Below are 24,422 nucleotides of genomic sequence, written 5' to 3' on the forward strand. Positions count from 1 at the left end.
AATAAGGAACTATGTCAAAGTTAGGCATTGGTCAGATATTCTTTGATCAAATCTAGCGCACTGCCTTAGATCTGAACAAAGGAAGTGTTTGTCTTCTGTTTACTGCATGGAGAAATCAACTGCTTGGAGTGCTAGCATCACTGCAGCTGTCTGACACACAATGTTCATCAATATGACTCCCAAATTTACATGGTGCATCGCATATACGAGGGCTATCCACAAAGTACATTACGTTTTGGAATTAAAAATACATAAAGTATTGGAAATTTTTTTTATTATATACAGATGAAAGCCACACTTAAATGCTACTTTTCTACATAGTTGCCATTTAAATTAAGGCACTTATCGTAGCGATGGACGAGCTAGGAAATTCCTTCGTCGTAAAATTCGGCTGCCTGTGCCTTCAACCACATGGTTACCTCTTTTGGGACAGAAAAGGTGCGATTTTTGTGGATTTCCTGGAAAGAGGCACTACAATAAACTCTCAAAGGTATTGCCAAACTCTGCACAACCTCAGAAGAGCAATACAAAACAAGCATAGGGGAAATTTGGTCTCAAAGATCTTGCTGATTCATGACAACGCCCGGGCCCACACAGCAAATGCCACTCGTGAAGTTCTTGAATCTTTTAAGTGGGAGTTTTTTCCTCATCCGTTGTACAGTCCCGACCTGGCACCAAGCGACTTCCACTTATTCCCAGCAATGAAGAAGTGGTTGGCTATGCAGTGTTTTGATGACGATGCCCAGCTTCAACAAGAGGTAACCACGTGGTTGAAGGCGCAGGCGGCCGAATTTTACGACGAAGGAATTTCCAAGCTCGTCCATCGCTACGATAAGTGCCTTAATTTATATGGCAACTATGTAGAAAAGTAGTATTTAAGTGTGGCTTTCATCTGTATATAATAAAAAAATTTCCAATACTTTATTTATTTTTAATTCCAAAACGTAATGTACTTTGTAGATACCCCTCGTATAACAAAACTGATAAAAATATTCGAGGCAGATGAAGCACTGTGTAGCTTACGACACCCTGAATACAAAACCAGAATAAAAAGTGAGAGCTATAAAAAAATTGTGGATGCTATTAGCCGTTTATTACGGCCAGGATATACCCCAACAATATAAAGGAGAAAATCTACAACTTCTGTGGAAATAAAAATTTTTCGTGACTGCAGTACATTTTTAATTTATTTGCCTTCACATATTCCTCCTTCAGTGGGTTACAAATAGCTTCAAACATTACTGGTATTATTTTCGTCAATGTGAACTCCAGCATTAGAGCACTATACCGGTACTGTAAACTAGAGTAAGTCTTTGTTAAGTACGGTGATGTAATTTTGTAGGTACATTCAGCTGCATTCGTGGATACTGCCTGTGATATGTGTTGCGAATAGTTAGTAGCAAAAAAGTAATAAATTTAAATATCATGCCCAATGTGGCAGTTTTTCGCGCATCTCAGTGTTTATGATATTGTCTCTCCTGAACCGTGTGTGGTATTGTGACATAACATTGCAAGTGCATTTGGTGGCATACATGGGCACTGTCTGTGAGATTTACTGGGAATACAATTACTAGTACAGAACTAATAAATTTAAACAGCATGCATGATGCATTAGTTTTTCATGTAATCTCACTGTTTATGATGTTATGTCTCCATAACTTAAGACAGGTAGGTGGTTCTTACCCCCATAGTGATTGTTGTCTGACAGTAGCAGATATGTGCACCAAGTTCGGTTGGAATCAGTGTAATGGTTTAGGAGGACATGTGCAACATACATACATATATACATACATACATACATACATACATACAAACACTGATCAGCCAGAACATTATGACCACCTACCTAATATCCGGTATATCCACGGCATGGAAAACAGCAGTAATGCATTGTGGCATGGAAGCGAAGAGGCCTTGGTAGGTTGCTGGAGGGAGTTGGTATCACATCTGCACACACAACTCACTAATTCCCATAAATTTTGGGGAGGAGTGCAATGAGTTCTGATACCAGGTTCAATCACTTCCCAGGTGTGTTCAATCGGGTTCAGATCTGTTGACTTGGGAGGGGGGGGGGGGGGTAGCACATCAATTGGAACTCGCCACTACGTTCCACAAAGCACTCCCTCACACTCATGGCCTTGTGATATGGTGCATTATCTTGTTGAAAAATGCTGCTGCCATCAGGGAACATGATCGCCATGAGTGGGTGTATGTGGTCTCAACCAATGTATGACACTCTGCTACTGCACCAATGGTCAAGTGCCCATTTCAATTGTAGTTGCTGATGGCGTGGTGTTAAGATTAGCACATGCATTGGTTGTCGGATACAGAGGTCCATCGTTAGGAGTGTTCAGTGCACTGTGTGCTGAGACACACTTATACTCTGCCAAGCATTAACATTTGATACTAGTTACACCACAGTTCACTGCCTATCCTGTTTTACCAGTGTGCCCAGCCTACGACATTCAACATCTGTAATGAGAGGTGGCTGCCCAACCCCATAACATCTGAATGTGGTTTCACAGTGTTTGCACCACATTTTGAGGACACTGGCCACAGCAGCCCTTTAACACCTGACATATCGTGCAGTTTCTGAAATGCTCGTGTCGAGCCTCCGGGCCATCACAATCTGACCATGGTCAAACTCAGATAGTTACATGCCTTCCCCATTCTATATATGGACAGAATGCGAACTGATATTACATGCACTATGCATATGTGTGACTAGTAGTTGTTTCTTGCCAGTTGATGCTGCTATCACCTGGAAGGGTTTATATCGATAGTAGATTGGTGGTCATAATGTGCTGGCTGATCAGTGTATATACATCCATTTGTGTGGATACATCCATTTGTGTGGATATTACAATCTGTGTTGTTGTTGTTGTGGTCTTCAGTCCTGAGACTGGTTTGATGCAGCTCTCCATGCTACTCTATCCTGTGCAAGCTTCTTCATCTCCCAGTACCTACTGCAACCTACATCCTTCTGAATCTGCTTAGTGTATTCATCTCTTGGTCTCCCCCTACGATTTTTACCCTCCACGCTGCCCTCCAATACTAAATTGGTGATCCCTTGATGCCTCAGAACATGTCCTACCAACCGATCCCTTCTTCTGGTCAAGTTGTGCCACAAACTCCTCTTCTCCCCAATCCTATTCAGTACCTCCTCATTAGTTATGTGATCTACCCATCTAATCTTCAGCATTCTTCTGTAGCACCACATTTCGAAAGCTTCTATTCTCTTCTTGTCCAAACTATTTACCGTCCATGTTTCACTTCCATACATGGCTACACTCCATACAAATACTTTCAGAAATGACTTCCTGACACTTAAATCTATATTCGATGTTAACAAGTTTCTCTTCTTCAGAAACGCTTTCCTTGCCATTGCCAGTCTACATTTTATATCCTCTCTACTTCAACCATCATCAGTTATTTTGCTCCCCAAATAGCAAAACTCCTTTACTACTTTAAGTGTCTCATTTCCTAATCTAATACCCTCAACATCACCCGACTTAATTCGACTACATTCCATTATCCTCGTTTTGCTTTGGTTGATGTTCATCTTATGTCCTCCCTTCAAGACACCATCCATTCCGTTCAACTGCTCTTCCAAGTCCTTTGCTGTCTCTGACAGAATTACTATGTCATCGGCGAACCTCAAGGTTTATATTTCTTCTCCATGGATTTTAATACCTATTCCGAATTCACCCAGTATCATATCTCCCATTTCATATTCATCTACATCCTCTTCCATTTCCATAATATTGTCCTCAAGTACATTGCCCTTGTATAGACCCTCTATACACTCCTTCCACCTGTCTGCTTTCCCTTCTTTGCTTAGAATTGGGTTTCCATCTGAGCTCTTGATACTCATACAAGTGGTTCTCTTTTCTCCAAAGGTCTCTTTAAGTTTCCTGTAGGCAGTACCTATATTACCCCTAGTGAGATAAGCCTCTACATCCTTACATTTGTCCTCTAGCCATCCCTGCTCAGCCATTTTGCACTTCCTGTCGATCTCATTTTTGAGACGTTTGTATTCCTTTTTGCCTGCTTCATTTACTGCATTTTTATATTTTCTCCTTTCATCAATTAAATTCAATATTTCTTCTGTTACCCAAGGATTTCTACTAGCCCTCGTCTTTTTACCTGCTTGATCCTCTGCTGCCTTCACTACTTCATCCCTCAAAGCTACCCATTCTTCTTCTACTGTATTTCTTTCCCCCATTCCTGTCAATTGTTCCCTTACGCTCTCCCTGAAACTCTGTACAACCTCTGGTTCTTTCAGTTTATCCAGGTCCCATCTCCTTAAATTCCCACCTTTTTGCAGTTTCTTCAGTTGTAATCTACAGGTCATAACCAATAGATTGTGGTCAGAGTTCACATCTGCCCCTGGAAATGTCTTACAATTTAAAACCTGGTTCCTAAATCTCTGTCTTACCATTATATAATCTATCTGATACCTTTTAGTATCTCCAGGGTTCTTCCATGTACACAACCTTCTGTCATGATTCTTAAACCAAGTGTTAGCTATGATTAATTTGTGCTCTGTGCAAAATTCTACAAGGCGGCTTCCCCTTTCATTTCTTAGCCCCAATCCATATTCACCTACTACGTTTCCTTCTCTCCCTTTTCCTACACTCGAATTCCAGTCACCCATGACTATTAAATTTTCGTCTCCCTTCACTATCTGAATAATTTCTTTTATTTCATCATACATTTCTTCAATTTCTTCGTCATCTGCAGAGCTAGTTGGCATATAAACTTGTACTACTGCAGTAGGTGTGGGCTTCGTATCTATCTTGGCCACAATAATGCGTTCACTAAGCTGTTTGTAGTAGCTTACCCGCCTTCCTATTTTCCTATTCATTATTAAACCTACTCCTGCATTACCCCTATTTGACTTTGTGTTTATAACCCTGTAGTCACCTGACCAGAAGTCTTGTTCCTCCTGCCACCGAACTTCACTAATTCCCACTATATCTAACTTTAACCTATCCATTTCCCTTTTCAAATTTTCTAACCTACCTGCCCGATTAAGGGACCTGACATTCCACGCTCCGATCCGTAGAATGCCAGTTTTCTTTCTCCTGATAACGACATCCACTTGAGTAGTCCCCGCCCGGAGATCCGAATGGGGGACTATTTTACCTCCGGAATATTTTACCCAAGAGGACGCCATCATCATTTTATCATACAGTAAAGCTGCATGCCCTCGGGAAAAATTACGGCCGTAGTTTCCCCTTGCTTTCAGCCGTTCGCAGTACCAGCACAGCAAGGCCGTTTTGGTTATTGTTACAAGGCCAGATCAGTCAATCATCCAGACTGTTGCCCTTGCAATTACTGAAAAGGCTACTACCCCTCTTCAGGAACCCGATGTTTGTCTGGCCTCTCAACAGATACCCCTCCGTTGTGGTTGTACCTACGGTACGGCTATCTGTATCGCTGAGGCACGCAAGCGTCCCCACCAACGGCAAGGTCCATGGTTCGTGGGGGGGGGGGGGGACAATCTGTGAAGTAGTGATATTAATTGTACATATATAATTATTTTTCTATATGCACAGTAGATAAATATCCACACTGGATTGACAAAATGATGTACTACAAAGAGTATTTCAAATATTTGAAACAGTGAACAAATGATCTGCATTTCTTAAATAGCAATAACAGAATGGGTTCTTATAATTACTTTTTAGAAACTGAAGAACAGAAACTTGAGGTTGTTTAAGACACACAGTTAAAAATAGCAGTCTTCAAATAAATAAGGCAAAAACAAATGAGATTGCTACGATGAGGTCGCTAATAATATTTTATATAACACATCAAAGAGAAGACTGAAAATCATTAAAACTAGTATAAGAATCAAGGATGGCAGAGGGGATTTTAACAACCTTAAGAACACAAATATATGATGCTGACTACGAAAGAGTGAAACTGTCATAAAAAAGACAAGTTGTGTACAGCGTTGACAGTTGGAAGGCTCTTGTTCAGATATAACCACCACAGCCATTTGGAGCATTCATTAAGATACATATAAACACCAGAAGCTGCTTCCAAGCAGTCACAGATGCACAATTTTTATCCTAATAAATTACTTTCTGAACATGAAACTGTCTTATTCTAAAAGCGTTAAACATCCACAGTAACACATCACTTTTGAACTAGTACCATTACTGTAATCTTTCACTTTCTTTCGCAAAAGTAAATCAAATGAGAGGCATGTTCAACTTCACAAAATATAAGATTAGAAAACAAAGTATGTGGATTACTAGAAGTGTTCACAAATAGTAAATACAATACACTATTATACAGGAGATGCAAAATCAAAGTGGTTGAGAATATATTTATATGACTGATTGTAGAACTGACACTTGTTAACAAACTACTAATCACAGAAAATGCTGGAAACCATGACTTCAACACACAAATCAGTTACTGTCATACGTCTGCGCATGTACTTCAACCACATGTTCTGTCTTGAGTACTCTGCTGTGTCATTATGACAGAGTGTGAGAGGAAAAGACGAGTTCAGTTAACGGTTAAATGCAACACAAACTGGTACTCATGATAAAAATAGTGCATGTTCATTGTCAAGTGTTACGCAAAGCAAAATGCATGGAAAACCAGTGTGGGACTTTGTGCAAGAGTTTAAGACTGGAAGTGTTTTGGCAAATGTTCCAGTAAAGTCTGCAAAGCAAAACATGCTGGTAAAATTGTACAAAACACAACTGTAAATCTCTGAAAAAGAGTTTGAAAATTAGGAAACAGTGCTTGAGTCTTACTGAAAATATCTCCCAAGCTAATTTTATTTTTCCCACCCTGTGTAACTTGACGAATACACCAAGAGAGCCACAGAATGCTGTCACATCTGACCACTCTTCATCCCCTACTTAGGGACTGGGAGATTAAGATTTAATCCTCTGTCACTGATGACATAATTAGAAAGGAGCACGGAACCAAATTGGAGAAGTAAATTGGCTGTGAATTTTCAAAGGAACCATTTCTGCATTCACCTTTATTGATTCTGAGAAATCATGGAAAACCTAAATTTGAACAATATTATGAAAAGGATAGATTGCTACACATCGTAAAGATGACACACACTGAGTTGCACACAGGCACAACAAAAAGACTGTTACACAATGAGTTTTCAGCTACAGCCTTCTCAGGAAAAAAAAACACACACACACACACATTCACACAAGGCACCGCACCTCACACACATACAACTGCGGTCTCACGTCAGACTGCAACCATCGTGTCAAACGAAAGCAGCAATCTCTGGAGTGGGGCTGGAAATAGGGAGGGATACCAGGGTATGGACAGGGGAGAGAAGTTGGCACTGTCTGGTGGAGCGGGCCGGGACTACACGGCAGCTGGACAAGGTGCCACAGTGTGGCCAGCTTTGCTCTTTATCCCGGTGGACAGCTGGTTGGTAGCCATACCAATATAAAAAGCTGTGCAATGATTGCAGCAGAGCCGCCATATGACAGCTGCTTTCACATGTGGCCCAGCATCTGATAGGATAAACATGTGACAGGACTGGAATAGGAAATGCTGGGCGAGTGGAGTGGGCAGGCCTTGCACGTGGGTCTTCTACAGGAATATGGTACCTGTAGCAAGGGCTTGGGATTGGAAGTGGCATAGGGATGGCCTAGGATGTTGTGGAGGTTGGGTGAGTGACAGAATACCACTTTAGGAGGGGTGGGAATGATCTTGGGTAGCAGTTCCTCATTCAGGGCATGATAAATAATCCAAGATCTGATGAAAGACGCAATTCAGTTGTTTCAGTGTGGGGTGACATACAGGGCATTTCTCTGTAGCTGGTTCTTGGGGGTGGTGGGAGGATTAGGGATGTGTGGGGGTATGGCATAAGTAATTGGTTTACAGACTAGGCCTGGGGGTTAGTGCCTGTGTGTGAAAGTCTCTGACTGGGCGAGGGAGTTCTTGTTACTGCAGATATGCCACTGTAGGCTGTATGGCTGATAGGCTGTATGGGAGGGATTTTTAGGTGCGGAAAGGACGGCTACTTTTGTCTTCCCTAATGGCAATGGCATCTACCAACAGAAGAACTATCTATTTCAAAAAATCAGAATTGTGTTACAGTGTTCTGAAAGATATAATTGTGAACTTCCATCGATGTCTCAGCCACCAAATACATCTGATTTGTGACATTATCGGGCCCTAGCTCTACACCGACAAATTACAGGTCCTTCATTTACGGCAACTGCATGACCTGTGAGTGGGCATTTTGTACCATGTAATGTAGCAGAATAGGACACCATTTAATGAAAACTATGTTTCCGATGACAATGAAGTACCTGATGCTAGGTCACAATGTTAAACAAATGAAAGAGCATGTTTTGTAACAGTATTGGACTACTGTAATGATGAAATTAAGACAAATTAATGTATCCAGACCAATTAAGATGAACTGTAATTGATTTATAAATATATCAAACCACAAACTGAAAATACGTCAAAATCAATGTAAACAAAAATCCAGTTTATCATTCACTAAATTTGTCCATAGAAAAGTCATAATAATTATGGTGCAGTTAACTGTTAAGTCACAGGATTTGTGCTATGTACAAAAATAATATGTATTCATAAAACTATCAACGAAAATAATTAAGAAAATGTTATGAATACATATTTCATGTGATTCTGTCATGAATGCTGTAATATTTCGACATGTTACTTGATTTAAAAAACACAGCTATGATTTGTATAGTAAATTCCATAATCAATTTTGTAAAAGTATTGAAATCCTAACTGTAAATTCAATAACTGTGATTGATACAAAGCACAATACAACTTTGTCGTTGCTGGAAACTGTTATCAGGAGCAATGGCAGTAGCCCTTGGACCTTCAGTCCTATGTCTTGTTTCACGTCCTAAATCCAGGTCAGCCTCTGCTGGTTTGAGATACAATAAGTAAGTTTTAAAAGTAGTTTCATTGTTTCAGCTTTGTCATTTATCTGATTTACATAGACAGCCTGATATGTTTAGAGGACATGGATATTATTTCAGGTGAAGGAAATGCAATGCATTTGAACAGATGAATTGTAGCTGAGAAATCCGGTTTAATTTGGTGGAGATGAGTTGGGATACATTGAAAATGTCATGACAGTCGTTGTTAGTAATTTTTTAAGTTTCAGGAACCTACACATCACAACAACAATACTACTGACCAAAACTGAAACAGACGGATGGATAAGGAATGTAACAAACTAAATGAATGGAAATTAATTACGTGGGGCATCATTGTAATTGAAAATATTGAGACTAATTAAGTACTTTGCATTTTGCTTATTCTTCTATACTATAGTGAAAGACCGTATTTAAGTCATGTGAACTGCTGTAGGTTTCTTTTTTTATTCGTATGTTATGCAAAAATTGTTCATCATGGAAAATTCTAAAGAAAAATCTATGAAATTTGTAGACTCAAATGAGGCTGTAAAATGAAATGTTATCTCAAATGTAAGTAGCAATGAAAGTGTTTATCTGCTTGAAAGAATGAAAACTTAAAAATATTACAGTGGGAATCAAAAATTTTTATTGGATTGTGTTATGCAAAACTGAATATTTGCAACATAGTGTATAGTAATACTAAGAATCAGTTAAAATCAAAAGCATATTCCAAGTGGATATTATATTTTTTATGTGTATATGTAATGTTACGCCAAGAAAAGTGCTTTCAAAGAAATTCTATTCAAAGTAAAAGCAGATGATTTAAAAAATAATAATGATTTAGGGGAGTATATGTTTATTTGTATACTTTGGGTCTGGCGAACACAGAGCCCCGAGCTAATGTAGATTCTACTTAAAAAATTTTGTTTTCCCAAGTCACATTCATCCTCCGACTATTCTGTAAATCTCTGCTGCTACCAAGTCCTCGAATAAAGCACTTGTGAAACAGTTTGAATTCATGAAATCCAGTGATATAAGGCACTTTATGGCATTATCGTTTATTTTGAGAGATGCATACGGGGCCTGAAAATGGCAGAGTGGAATGCTGAACCTGGTTGTTGTCAAAATAAAATAATATCTTTAGTTACACTGCTGTTGGAGAATTTCCTTGATATTGACAATTCTGTAAATATTTCAAGGTATTTTGTGAATACTTTTGGACTAAAGGAGATCACTCACAAAAAAGCAGAAGCACTGAGTTGTCAATAGGCATATACGAAAGAAGGAAAACTTGCTGGCTTTTGAAGATATCCTTTGACAAGTGAGCAACAGTTCAGAGGGAGGCAGCAAGTTTGCTGGCTAGGAATGCGGGAGGGAGGGGTGGCTGATATATGGGATCAGTATTTGATGCACAACTGCAAGTGGGGAACAGTGCACACTAGGTGGTGTGGGGATGTGAACTGGGAGGAGGTGGAGATGAAAAACTGACGGGTGGACGGTGTGAGGACAGTGGATTACCTGAGCCAGGATGGCGTACGGGCGCGTGTGTGTGTGTGTTTGAGGGAGAGGGAGAGGAGGAGGGCGAGAGAGAGACAGAGGAGGGAGGGTGGGCGTGTGGGAGGGTGGGAGGGAGGGAGGGAGGGTGGGAGGGTTGGAGGGAGGGGGGTAGGGGGAAGGGGGAAGGAGATAGCGAAGGGGAGGGAGGAGGGGAGGGAGGGGAGGGGGAGGGGGAGGGAGAGGGAGAGAGGGAGAGAGAGAGAGAGAGAGAGAGAGAGAGAGAGAGAGAGAGAGAGACTAGTTCATCCTAGGATAACTTTAAAAGCTAGCAAATTTTCTTTCTTTTGTGTGTGTCTATTGACAACCCAATGCTTCTGCTTTTTCGTGAGTTATCTCCTGTAATCCAAAAGTATTTATATTCTAGAAGAACTTTCCTAAAACACTTTTTATATCCAATTTGTTACTACAGACAAATTTTGCAACACAGGGTAAAGGTACTTTACACTGTTATGATTTAAAGATTGATTTACATTTATACTTGTATGGCAAAGAATGTGTCTTACAATTTGAGAATATGTATATTTTGCTGTATTTGAGAAAATACATTTTTTACATTACCTGTACTTTGAATTATTGTGCTATTTGGTTTCATAGATGGTGTATAAACATATATTTTGGAAATATGTGGATAACATTAGTACTATGATTGTAACTGGACGGAGAGGAAAAAAGTCCAAGTTGGAATTTGTCCCCACACCCTCTACCCAACAGTTTCTGCCCACTCTGTCCTATAACCTCCTTCCCCTCACCCTCTCTATGTGCACTCTCTGCCAATGCAGCCACCAATCTTTTCCCCTCTCTACTCCTGTCCTTTTCCTGTACTGTGGTGTGGGATGATCAGTTAAGTATACGTTTGTACCCGGAAACAGGATGAAGGTTTGTGATGTGTTTACAGTGAGTCAGAAGGTAATATGAAGACATATACATATATCTGATGAGTTTATAATAGGACATGTCTTGAGATGATGAAAGTAATAAAACACATATTTTTGAAAATGTCTGAGATGAAGTGATGTTGCTGAGTAGTATTTTGTACCAACTGAGTAATTCTCATAACCAGTCTGAACTATTTAAAGAAAATAATGCTCAAGGACGAATTGGTCGGGGGGGTTGTCCAAACTGTAATGAAACCAGAGAATTATTTGTGATGCAGAAAAGATATTTGCGGGGAGGGTGGGGGAAGGGGTCATGGCTCTGATAGTTTGCCAAACAATTTTGTTGCTACGAAGTAATTTTCTGAAAAAAAAAAATAATGAACTCAACAGAACACGACTGTCTAGAAACACAATCTGCAATGGGAATTTGGAACTGCTTTGGGATTCTACTTAAAAGGTCAAGAGAAAATTGTTCAAATTTGTTCGCAAATCTAATTCAGTAAAAAACAGGTTTTGTCACAGTAGATTTTGTCATATAGACAATGTATTCCCGAAATTTCATTACTCTACATTAATAATTTTTTTCGGGTGCGATTTTTTCCTAACAATGTAGTTTCAACCAAGTAATAAAATCTGTAGAACGTAGAGAGCTAATCTCAAGCTTTGTTGCTAAAATGAGTAAGTTAATGAACACATTTACTCAGTTGAAACTACATTGATTGGAAATAATCACAACAAAAAATAATGTAGAGTAATGAACTTTCAGGAATACATTTGTCTAGGTAACATATTTAAGTCATTAACACTACACTTGGTTGGTCAATACAAGGACAGTTAATGCTGTTTGTGGATGACACTAGAGATGTTGTCTGACTATATGTCCCACATGTGCGTAATTGGAGACAGATATGATGATTGAGCAGACCAAGGCAACATGTTGACACTCTGTAGAGCTTGCTGGGTCACAACAGTGCATGAATGGCAGCACAACAGGTCTAATCACCACATGGACATCCAGATTTATAGTCAGGGTTTGTGGAATAATCACCATGTATGATTATTTTGTTTGGAAGGGAGATCTGTCTTGCTATTTCTGGCCTTCCTGATTGTCCCTAACTTAATGTAAATAATGATGCATTTATCCTACAAAACACATTGACTATATGATTATAATGCTACATCAATACTGATATTACCACTTATTGTGAAATTTATTAAATAAAATGAAAAAATGTCCATCTTGAAATGAAGTATGTCAATCTCGAAATGAATAATTAACACATAAACATGTAACAAAGAGCCTCTGTGAAAGTTTTCCTCTTTTTATATCGCACTAACCCTTGCTGGTTCCAATGTGAACAGATGAAAGAAACAAAATGCAAAATCAACTTGTATACAACAGTCTTACTACACTTACAAAGTTATACAAAGCAAAAAGAGATATTATTATTGATCAGTACTATTGTGGAAGCAATAGTAACTTAATAGTGCAGTAGGACTGATTTATGCTTTAATTTATATGCACATACAGCTAATGATACACCTGAAACTATTTATATAACACAGAAAACCATCAATTTTCAAGAAAATAAGATGTCTATCTGATTATCTTACCTGAAACTATTTGTATTGTAAGTGTCTAACCACACCAAAAAGTGATAAGAGGAACCTGTTGTCAAAGAGAGAGACAACCTGTGCTAACTGATACTGATGAATCTAATGTAATGCCATCAAAGGAACATTATACTACAAAAATGCCATCAAAGGAACAGTATACTATAAAACAATTCTTGAATAATCTGAGGTGTTTGCAGTTACTGAAAATACACCTTGATACTTATGACACTTATTTGAATGAATGACCGTTCTGAAGATTATTTTATAATAATAAAACCACTCACATTCCATGAAGAGTAACTACAACTCAAATATTTCCTAGGTGAAGAAATGGCTATTGTAATTTTAAAAACATGATTTTCCTGGTAATGTGTTGTGTGTGGAAGGTGTTGCTAGGTCATGTACATGACATTTATATTATAAACGAATACTTCTTACATTTTGAAGTGATTTACCTATGCTATTACACATTAATGCTATTAGATGAATTAGCAAAATATCAGAACTGATTTAAATTAGTAAAACATTTGGTTAGCACTTTATCTAATAAACTTTGCCTCCACATACCCAACATAAATCTCCAATAGTAGAACAAAACACCCAAGTTACTAGGAATTGTATATATGATAGTGCTTTGCCATTTACCTGTGCTAGATAATAATATAATCACCTAAAACATTTCAAATTTAATTGTATGGTATTCATAACTTTAAGCCTAAATCGTGCACCAATCATCAGAAAATTTATACATTTTCTGTAGTTGTGTTACGATTGAACTCTTAGTAATGGAGACAGTGTGTCATTCAAGAGAAAGGCAAAGGATATGAATGGAACAGAGGAGAAGTGAGATACCTTATGATGACACTTCATATATGTGAGTTTGATTCAGTCTGTGAATTGATGGATTGGAGAAAGGACATGCTTCAGCATTTGTGAAAAATAAATAATCATGAATAATCTATGTCATGATATGTATATATGTTAAAACTCTTCTTTATACAAGATATCTTGTAATACAGGCACTTCAATCATTTTGTATAACGCAACTCCTATTCTAAGGTATGCATACTGTGTCAAAGTCTTGCCGATAATTCTTATGTTGTGTGATACTTTGGAAAGGGAGGGGGGAAAGGAGGGGGGCTGATGTGACAATAAGTAAGTATTTGATACTAGGTCATGGAGTTACGTAAATGAAAGAGCTTGTATTCTAACATTATTGGATTGAAATTAAGTCAACCTGAGATGTATCAAGATGAAATATAATTAATTTCTAAAGATATCAAACAACAAACTAAAAATATGTCAAAGTCAATGTCAACAAAAGTCCAATTTACCACTCAAAAATTCATGGCAGTAATTACAGTGCAGCCAATTGTAAAGTCACAGGAACAAAAACCAATTTGTATTTATAAAACTACAAATGAAAATAATTAAAACGTAGTTATGAATACATATTTCACATAATTTGGTCATAACACTGTAATATTTCAACACAGTAACTGACTCAAAAACTTTGCAATGATCTGTAAAATCAAATTCCATAATCAGTTTTGTAAAAGCACTGAAATCTTAATTCTAAACTCAAGTAAGTGTGATTGAAACAATGTACAATACAATTTTGCTATTGGTGGAAGCTACATAAGGAGCAATGGCAACCTCCTTGGTACCATCAGTCCTATGTCATGTTTCAGGTGCTAAACTCATATCAGTCTCTGTCAGTTTGCAATGCAATAAACAAGCTTGTATTTTGACTGTTTCAGTTAGGTTATCTATTAGATTAACTTCAGATAGACAGCGTGACAAACATTAAGTTGACCGGAACATCATTTCAGATGGAGAAAATGCAATGAAGCTGAGTTACACAGCTCAATCAAGATCATTGATTATCCCCACAGCCTACCAATGCTGCAGTTGACAGCTACTATCTAGTCCTGCATGCTTCATCAGGCAGTGATAGCTCCTTTCCCCCTCCCCACCTGTACCCTGCTATCCCTTCCCCTCATTACCTGCCCACTCCATACTGCTGCTTCCGTATGATGTGACACCATTGCATTCTGACCAGAGTGATTGAAGGCAGCAGTTATGTGTGCGTGAGGTGTGCTTGCTTGTGTGAATGTGTGCGTGTATTTTCCTTTCTGAAAAAGGCTAAATGCGTAATAGTATTTTTGTCGTGCCCGTCTGCAACTTATTGTGTCATCTATACAGTGAACAGCAACCTATGCTTTCCTTATATTGTTGATATTCCAACCTGAACTTTCCTCTGTTCGATAGTAATTCTGTTACAGTCATTACTCCAATCATATTTAGTCATTCTTTACAGAGTTTTTCTGGCTTGTTAAACATGATGTAGGTGCCATCAACATTCCTGGGAGAGAGAGAGGATGCACAGAAATACTTTTCCTCTTAGGTGGTTTGTATCTTAAAGAAAGCTTATATTTCCAGGAGAAGATTAGCTACCAAGGGTCATACAATTACACAACAGCATACAAGTAGATTCATAAAACCTCTTAACATTCAATTGTCCAAGAATACGACAGCTGATGTAGTTCATGTAAGATAAATGAAAAAACACAAGTAGAAACATAAATTACTGATGAGGCAAAATGTTATGATCACCTGCTAACCAGGGCTTTATTCCACCTTCAGAACACAATATTGCAGTGATTCTTTGTGACATACATCCCACAAGGACTTGGCGAGGTTTCTGGAGATATATGGCTAAAATCTAACAATCTTTTGAGGCTGCAATTGAACTACTTAACTTGTGGGGAAGAAGAAAAGCAGAGGAGCAGATAAGGGGACAAGACCACTGGCTACGATGGCAGAGAGCAGGGCACAATGAGGGAAACCGCCACATAGTGGAAAGATTAATGTGCAACAACATGAACCCTAAATATTTTGGTATTACGAAAATATAAATACAAATTCACCAAATATAGCAGGGTAGTTTCCAAACACACAACACCATAATATAAGAAGTGCGATGTCCATGTAACCGATACAGGAACAGTGACTGTAGTAGTGCTCCGAGTGGCCTGGCAGTGAAATATGACTACAGGATGATATTTTTCACCAAGAAAGGCTAAGCTTTCATTGGTCGTAGAAAGGTTTTTACACAGGATCCTAAGAGCATAGCTGAAATTGCAGCAGCTGAATATTTCTAAAAGCACAATTGTAGATTTCACTGATGGGAACCGAACATTTTGTGCGTTACCTGGTTGAATACATGTTCTGTCGAGCACTTGGACTTTTCCGTAGAAAAGCCGATTACGTGTGACATTGCTCAAGAACTTACCTTGCATTTTTTTTGAAGGATAATCACTTTTTGCCATCAATATTGCATACTTTGGAATGTATGAAAGAACTAAAATAAATATGAAAAACTAACATTGAATCCTGGTCTTTTTTAGTCTGTCTTCTAGGTCTTCATGGCAAACGAATCTGCTCCAGTCCGGAATCCCTGAACCATTACACCAACAACCTGAAAACAGCTTTCGCATCCTGCAACTACCCTCCCGACCTGGTACAGAAGCAAATAACCAGAGCCACTTCCTCATCCCTTCAAACCCAGAACCTCCCACAGAAGAACCCCAAAAGTGCCCCACTTGTGACAGGATACTTTCCGGGACTGGATCAGGCTCTGAATGTGGCTCCCCAGCAGGGATACGACTTCCTCAAATCCTGCCCTGAAATGAGATCCATCCTTCATGAAATCCTCCCCACTCCACCAAGAGTATCTTTCCGCCGTCCACCTAACCTTCGTAACCTCTTAGTTCATCCCTATGAAATCCCCAAACCACCTTCACTACCCTCTGGCTCCTACCCTTGTAACTGCCCCCGGTGTAAAACCTGTCCCATGCACCCTCCCACCACCACCTACTCCAGTCCTGTAACCCGGAAGGTGTACACGATCAAAGGCAGAGCCACGTGTGAAAGCACCCACATGATTTACCAACTGACCTGCCTATACTGTGAAGCTTTCTATGTGCGAATGACCAGCAACAAACTGTCCATTCGCATGAATGGACACAGGCAGACAGTGTTTGTTGGTAATGAGGATCACCCTGTGGCTAAACATGCCTTGGTGCACGGCCAGCACATCTTGGCACAGTGTTACACCGTCCTGGTTATCTGGATACTTCCCACTAACACCAACCTGTCAGAAATCCGGAGATGGGAACTTGCCCTTCAGTATATCCTCTCTTCTCGTTTTCCGCCAGGCCTCAACCTCCGCTAATTTCAAGTTGCCGCCGCTCATACCTCACCTGTCTTTCAACAACATCTTTGCCTCTTTACTTCCGCCTCGACTGACATCTCTGCCCAAACTCTTTGCCTTTACAAATGTCTGCTTGCGTCTGTGTACATGCGGATGGATATGCGTGTGTGAGTGTGTACCTGTCCTTTTTTCCCCCTAAGGTAAGTCTTTCCGCTCCCGGGATTGGAATGACTCCTTACCCTCTCCCTTAAAACCCACATCCTTTCGTCTTTCCCTCTCCTTCCCTCTTTCCTGATGAAGCAACCGTTTGTTGTGAAAGCTTGAATTTCGTGTGTATGTTTGTGTGTCTATCGACCTGCCAGCACTTTCGTTCGGTAAGTCACATCATATATATATATATATATATATATATATATATATATATATATATATATATATATATATATATATATATATATAAGAGAGAGAGAGAGAGAGAGAGAGAGAGAGAGAGAGAGAGAGAGAGAGAGAGAGAGTGTGTATGTGAATCTCGTGGAAAAAGGATGCAACACACAATGGACAACTGCTTATCCCCCATTCCAGTACATCCAGCCAAGTCCCTGAAGTACTAAAAGTGAGGGCATATAACATGTGGAAAGTAGAGTGGAAAGAAACAGGATGAGACAAGGGTACCAGAACTATAAACTAATAAACTATCTGTCCCCCCCCCCCCCCCCCGCCACACACACACACTTTCCATAAAAACATAGAAGAATTTTGTTTACAGGCTGGGCAGGAAGTACGATATCAAATACGTTAAACAAAGATTCCCCTTCAATCGCACAAACTTCTCCAGTCAATTCCATAGGATAGGCAACAGATATTACTCAAATTGTTTGTGTAATTAAATATCAGAAGGTAATTTCAATCAACTATTTTTGTCTTGTGAACAATTATGTGATAACTAAGTCAGATTGTACACAGGGAATAAGCAAGTTGAAAGAGAAATTTCAAAATATGATTACTATGATCCTTGCTTCTAAAAATACAAGAGCTTACACAATCATCATAGGGTCCTTACGAGTTTGTAATCTGAATACATATTTTTAGTGTATTCCCATGGAAAAATCAATACATCCCATAAACTGTCAGATTGTACAGATATATGTATCTACTGCTTATCTTCATGTTATGGAATCCGTTGCATAGCCAGAATTTTATGCTGCAATTTCGCTTCATAACACATTAGTGTATTTGTGTTAATCTTTACCCACTTTTTTACCTCAACAATCTAAAAGAATAATATTTGTTGTCACCATGGTGTGTTGTTATGATCTTTTGCGAGCTACTATGTGCTTTGTATGTCCTTTCACAAACATGTGTTAATCATCAGAGTAGCAAGGTACTGGATGCATGGTAAATACATCATACACCAATTGAAAAAAAAAGAAATGAAACTTTATCTTAACATAATATTCAGTGCATGTACAGGGCACCTGAAAATGAATACAGCAATCACAAATGGCTTTAAGTAGTTAGTGTGCAGTGATACAATCATAAGAATTACACAGAATGTAAAACAAAGTTCAAAATTTCAATCACTATGTAAGTGCAGTAAACTGGGACCTGGTGCATGCATGGTGATGCATGAGTAAAAAGTTCTGTGACTTAAGTGAAACTGGTGAATCGCATACTGAAGGCATTCTGCATTGTAGACTTAAACAACTGTTGTTCTGTCATACCAGTGAAGAGAAGATTTTGTCAGAAACTTGATCAAGCACTTCCAAAAGCTAGTGATACACACAGATGGCATCTCCAGTTTCAAAAAACAGGATGTTTGTACAAAGCAAAAAGCACTAGTTGATCACATGTATCAGAACAAAATGTTACAAAATTCATCTTTAGTTTGAATGCAGTTCAAGGAAACCGACACACAAAGCAAATAGGGAGCTACAAATGCTACAAACAACAGTTTGCTATATTCTCAAAATGAAGCTGAAAATGAAACCATATGTATTTCACATTTTACAGAAACTGAAACAGGAAGATTATGTCAACTGTACAAATTGTACGATAGCAATGCTGGAAGCCAATGAGGAAGAAATTCTTGTTATGTAGTAACCTTCTACATAAGTGAGAAGGTTAACTGGGACAACATTTGAATACTAGATACAGAAAAGTCTTTGTGTAACATCAGCATGACACACTATTAGTTCATACATTTCATAGATGCCAACATAAAAATTGCACAGTCCATTTTTGTTCGTTGCGCTAAGTGTTTCAGCCAATATTTACCTGGCATGCTTGAGCAATGACTGATGCCACAGCTTGATACAGATTCCAAGGAAAGACAGAGAACCTCCATAATGGGGTACAGAGGTCTGCACATTTTTAAATCAATATTTTCCAAATCACTGGATCAGTTGTACTGGACATGATGCTGCTGGGTTTCCCTCTTGGCCGTCTAGGTGTGCAGATCTGACACACACTGATTTCTTTTTATGGGGCTATGTGAAAGACCTAGTATATGCACCTTCTATGCCAAAAACAATCCAGAACTCAAAATGCGCACTTCTAACACGCTTGTGTTATTGATTCCACAAATTCTACAGAACATACAGTGGGAAACAAGTTATTGCTTAAATGTTGTCTGTGTGACCAACGGGGATCATATAGAACATCTATAGGTACGTTTAAGAAAACTGAACTTTTTAAATAATCTCTATAATTCTAATTAATGTATCACTATAACTTAAATAGTTATAGCAGTTTTAATCGCTATATCTATTTTGAACTGCTCTTTATTATATTTATTGCTCTAGCTTCCAGGCAAGTAACATATATAAATTTTCAAACAAAAAATTAAATACAATCTTACCAATTGCACCACAACCAATAGCAGCTAATCCTCCAAATTTGAGCCCAGCAACAAGACCCACTGGTCCACCTAAACAAGTCCCAATCAATGCTCCTGCAACTGGATACATAGCTGCTTTATAGCGAGCTGCTCTTGCCAAGAACTTTGTTCCTTCTTTAACATTTTTGTCTGTAGTTTCAACATTCTTCTCAACTTCTTCCACGTCTTCTCCCTGCTCCTAAAGAAAAACAATTCTGATTTACTGTATTATGGCTCAGCTTATCACAAAAAAGTGTTTTAAGTAATTACAAAACCAAGACAGCAGCAAATTTCAGCATCTGAAAGCATCCTCCTTACAGTTGCTTTCAGTCTCCAAATAAGTGATTAAGAATTACTGGGTAAGAAAATGCAGTTAGCTAAGCATAATTTTCATTCAAAAGGTATACACAAGGCAGCAATGAAAAAAAGACTGCAGAGAGACCTGACAATGCTGTCCCCTGCTGGGAACACCAGTACCACTAAATGAACATGATTATCTAAAATATTTATACAGACTTCACCATGTACTTTTCCTTTCAGTTTTCACAAAACTCAAGCTTATTTAAATCCACCTGTGATACAGAAAATCTGCCAGTAACAAATTTTAAGATCAACTGATCCATATATATAGTGCATTCACAACATCAACAAGACTGAACAAAGTTTCTGAAGACTGTGGTTTGTTAAATAAATATCCTCCTCAGTTTAGCAGACACATATTTCAAAAAAATTATTTGTCCTTTTAGAGATTACTGAGACAGGCAACCACGGATCAGGAATCTTGATAATTCTTAACGTAATATCTCACAGTTATTAGAGCAGTTTTCAAAGCTGTGGCCCTATTTTCAGCCATTTGCACAACCCCTCTGTTAACTGCTGGCAGTCAAAAAGATTCATTCTCTTTCTGAGCAGCTAGCCATGAGTTACTGCTACATGGCAAGACTCCCTCTTCCATAAGCTGTGCAATTTGTGGTAAGAGCCTATGGGACCAAACTGCTAAGGTCATCGGTCCCTAAGCTTACACACTACTTACTCTAACTTACCCTAAGGACAACACATATGCCCATGCCCGAGGGAGGACTCGAACCTCCGAAGAGAGGAGCCGTGCGAACCATGACAAGATGCCTCAGACCACACGGCTGCCCCATGTGGCCAAGCTGTGCAGTTGGTGTACTTCGCAACAATGCGGTTTCATTCATAGAGCAACTGAATTATTCATTAACTGTCAGTCTCATTTTCTTGTAGCAGTATAGCTGTGAATTTGTATCTATACACGCGTTAATGTGATATCCAAATAAATATGTCACGTGACAGGTATAATGTGATGTGCTTCACATGCAAACTCGAGATTATTTACTAGGTTTATAACATTTTCAAACATGAATCTGAGAATTGGACTCTATCGTTAACATTCTGAAAACACAAGTATGGGCTGCAGAAGTGTGATGTTGGCAAGAGAACTGTACAGTGCACTGTAAATGAAAGGGTCACAGCTGTATAAAGGTCAGGACAAATTGATTTTGTGTCACATGGAAAACATCAAAATCGCAAGAAATCTGTAACACATATGGATGGTACTGACAAGGATGTTTTAAGGTACTTCATGTTTGCAATGTATATAAAGAGTGACTACTGATGTAACAAAAACTTGTTACAATTAAGCTACAGAAAAGTGTCTTCAAAGGTACCACTTTGTAAATGCAAAGGCTTTTATAAGACATTAGTTTGAAATATGTTAAAAGTAATGATGGAAGAAAGTTTTTAATGGAAAGAAGTGACACAGCTGCAGCACGAGCCACATTCCTGAGAAACATGGACAAAATATGAGAAGAAGGTAGTTCAACAGTACATTAATGTAATTAAACATGGGTGAATCAGATTCATTCCAAGAAAACCTGCAGGAAAATGAGCAATGGTAGTGGCAGTTTAAAAGTTCACAGATAATTATTCTGCATGTTGGCTCCTCTTCTGGGTTTATTCCTGGGCGCAAGCTCTTATTTAGGTGTGCAAAGAACAGCAGTGATTAACATTTGGAAATGAATGGTGTCAATTTCCGGAAGTGCTTCACTGAACAGTTCTTGCTGTACCTTGCCCCAAAATCATTGTAATGGACAATGAGTGTCATTATTCACTTGCTAAACAGAAAACACCAAATATAAACACCAGGGAAAATAAAAATATTATGCACAGTATAAACCAAATGCATGCTAATCTCCTGCAGCTCATTAATTTGTAGAAGTTATGTGACAAAACGTGCAAACCTGACTTATGTGAATGCGGACACAAAGTTTGATATTTAGCCCCACACCACTGTCAATATAATCTTTTGGGCACAGATTATAAGCTACATGGCAGGAAAGAATAAAACATTCAAGATAGCACATACTGAAGCACTTATGCATGAAGTAATAGACCCTTCAGCAAGGGCAGACTGTGTGTGGCACACTGAAAACATTCAGGAAGAACACTCTGATATGGAGGTGAAGATGATTAATTTACACCATAGTCTTTTGCAATAGTCCATGTTACCAGTAATTCTTTTTTATGCACAGCTAAACACAACCACAAAAAATTCATTAAAGAATTATACATTTAAAGAAAATGTATTTTGGAATATAAGGAGTTGTCCAGCACATACTGAAGCACTTATGCATGAAGTAATAGACCCTTCAGCAAGGGCAGACTGTGTGTGGCACACTGAAAACATTCAGGAAGAACACTCTGATATGGAGGTGAAGATGATTAATTTACACCATAGTCTTTTGCAATAGTCCATGTTACCAGTAATTCTTTTTTATGCACAGCTAAACACAACCACAAAAAATTCATTAAAGAATTATACATTTAAAGAAAATGTATTTTGGAATATAAGGAGTTGTCCAGCAAATGTAACAATTTAAATTTAGTTAATTCCATTGTGCATTACATTTTTCTTACAATACAATCCAAATTGCACTAAAATGACAAATATTTTAACCAGTATCAATGACCTTGTCATTAGACAATTGTCTTTTATGAAAAATTATACTTCACGTCTTCACCAATCAATGTCAGCTGTTCTTGCCTTATGATGTAACATGGACTACTGCTCTGGGACAGCAGACGCAACATTGTCAGCACATCTCTCATGCAGATGATGGACTGAAATCAGTATTAAAAACTGTTATTCTCCTCTTAGAGTTGAATATATATAATCTGATGTACTGAAGGCAAATGAAGCAGACTGTCATCTGAAGCAACACGGTTTCTCAATGTAACTTTGTTTGACCATTATCTATCACCATACTTCCACAAACTTCATTCTCTCCATGCTCTGTCTCTGCACAGAACTGCCTCTCTACATGATGTGTACTGTACGAACAATTGGACCCTACTAGAGCATGCAAAGCTATTATGTTTCAGTCTTCAGAGCTTCCAAGCAGCAGTAATGGAAATAATTACATGGCTGTTTAAACGTATGTGTATCTCTGTGTGTGTGTGTGTGTGTTTTACAAACAAAAGTACGGTGTTGTACTGACATTTTATTTCAATTGTGTCATACTTAATGTGTGGCCATACATTGCACATTTCACCTGGAGATTTAAAGTAACAGTGTCATGGATTATGCAACGTCTTGTAAACTGTGAGTGCCTTTTTAATACTATTTGCGATCTGAAAATGGTAGTTAAGCTACCAAAACTGATCATCCCTATGTAAATAATTTTTTAATGTTAAATGTGATTGAGACAATATACTGAAAAAACTGAGTGTCAAAAAGTTTTATGTAAAGTTTTTAAAATTTTTATAGCTGTTCAATCGATTATCTGCTTATGATCGCTTTCTCCTATTCTGACAATGACAGATATATTCAGTATTATGTTGCTTGTTCAATACTGGTTCACCCAAGAATTTATTCACGCTTGTGTCTAGCAGGGAAACAAAACACGTTATTTATGATGTTGTAGCGAATTTGTAAAAGATTTTACTTTACATACTATATTTATTCTTTTAAAAAAGTCTTGCTGCACCCACAGGACTATACATTTGGATACCTGTGTGAGTGTTTGTGTATGTAAATGTGTGTACTTTAGCTAGAGAAGAACTAGTGCTCAAAAGCTAGTGTTAATGTTGTTTTCTGTTACATGATCCTGTGCTCTATGCATGTCTGCTGTAGGTGTGTGGTCAGGGTTACCACAAGTTCTGGAAATCGGGGAATTTCAAATGTTTTGGGGAAATCAGCGAAAAAAACACACAGGAAGGCATGAGGAGTGATTTGTTTGGGTATAATTTTCTGAGACTGTTGACACAGCAGCCACCGACGACAGTCGTGTCCGTGGGTTGCGCCTGAGAGATTGTGTGAATGTGTGAGTGCTCTCGTTTTCTGATAAAGGCTT

General features: G+C 38.4%; 1 protein-coding gene across 1 annotated transcript in view; it reads right to left on the minus strand.

Annotated features, from left to right (window-relative positions):
* LOC126259693 (syntaxin-17) overlaps window positions 1–24,422 on the minus strand; it is a 54,489-nt gene that overhangs the window by 13,362 nt on the left and 16,705 nt on the right. Inside the window, exon 4 of the mRNA XM_049956655.1 lies at window positions 20,032–20,248. Coding sequence (XP_049812612.1) covers window positions 20,032–20,248 — 217 coding nt within the window. The remainder of the gene's footprint in view (window positions 1–20,031; window positions 20,249–24,422) is intronic.

The sequence above is a fragment of the Schistocerca nitens genome, chromosome 5 (assembly GCF_023898315.1).
Source record: "Schistocerca nitens isolate TAMUIC-IGC-003100 chromosome 5, iqSchNite1.1, whole genome shotgun sequence".
In the NCBI taxonomy this organism is placed as follows: domain Eukaryota; kingdom Metazoa; phylum Arthropoda; class Insecta; order Orthoptera; family Acrididae; genus Schistocerca; species Schistocerca nitens.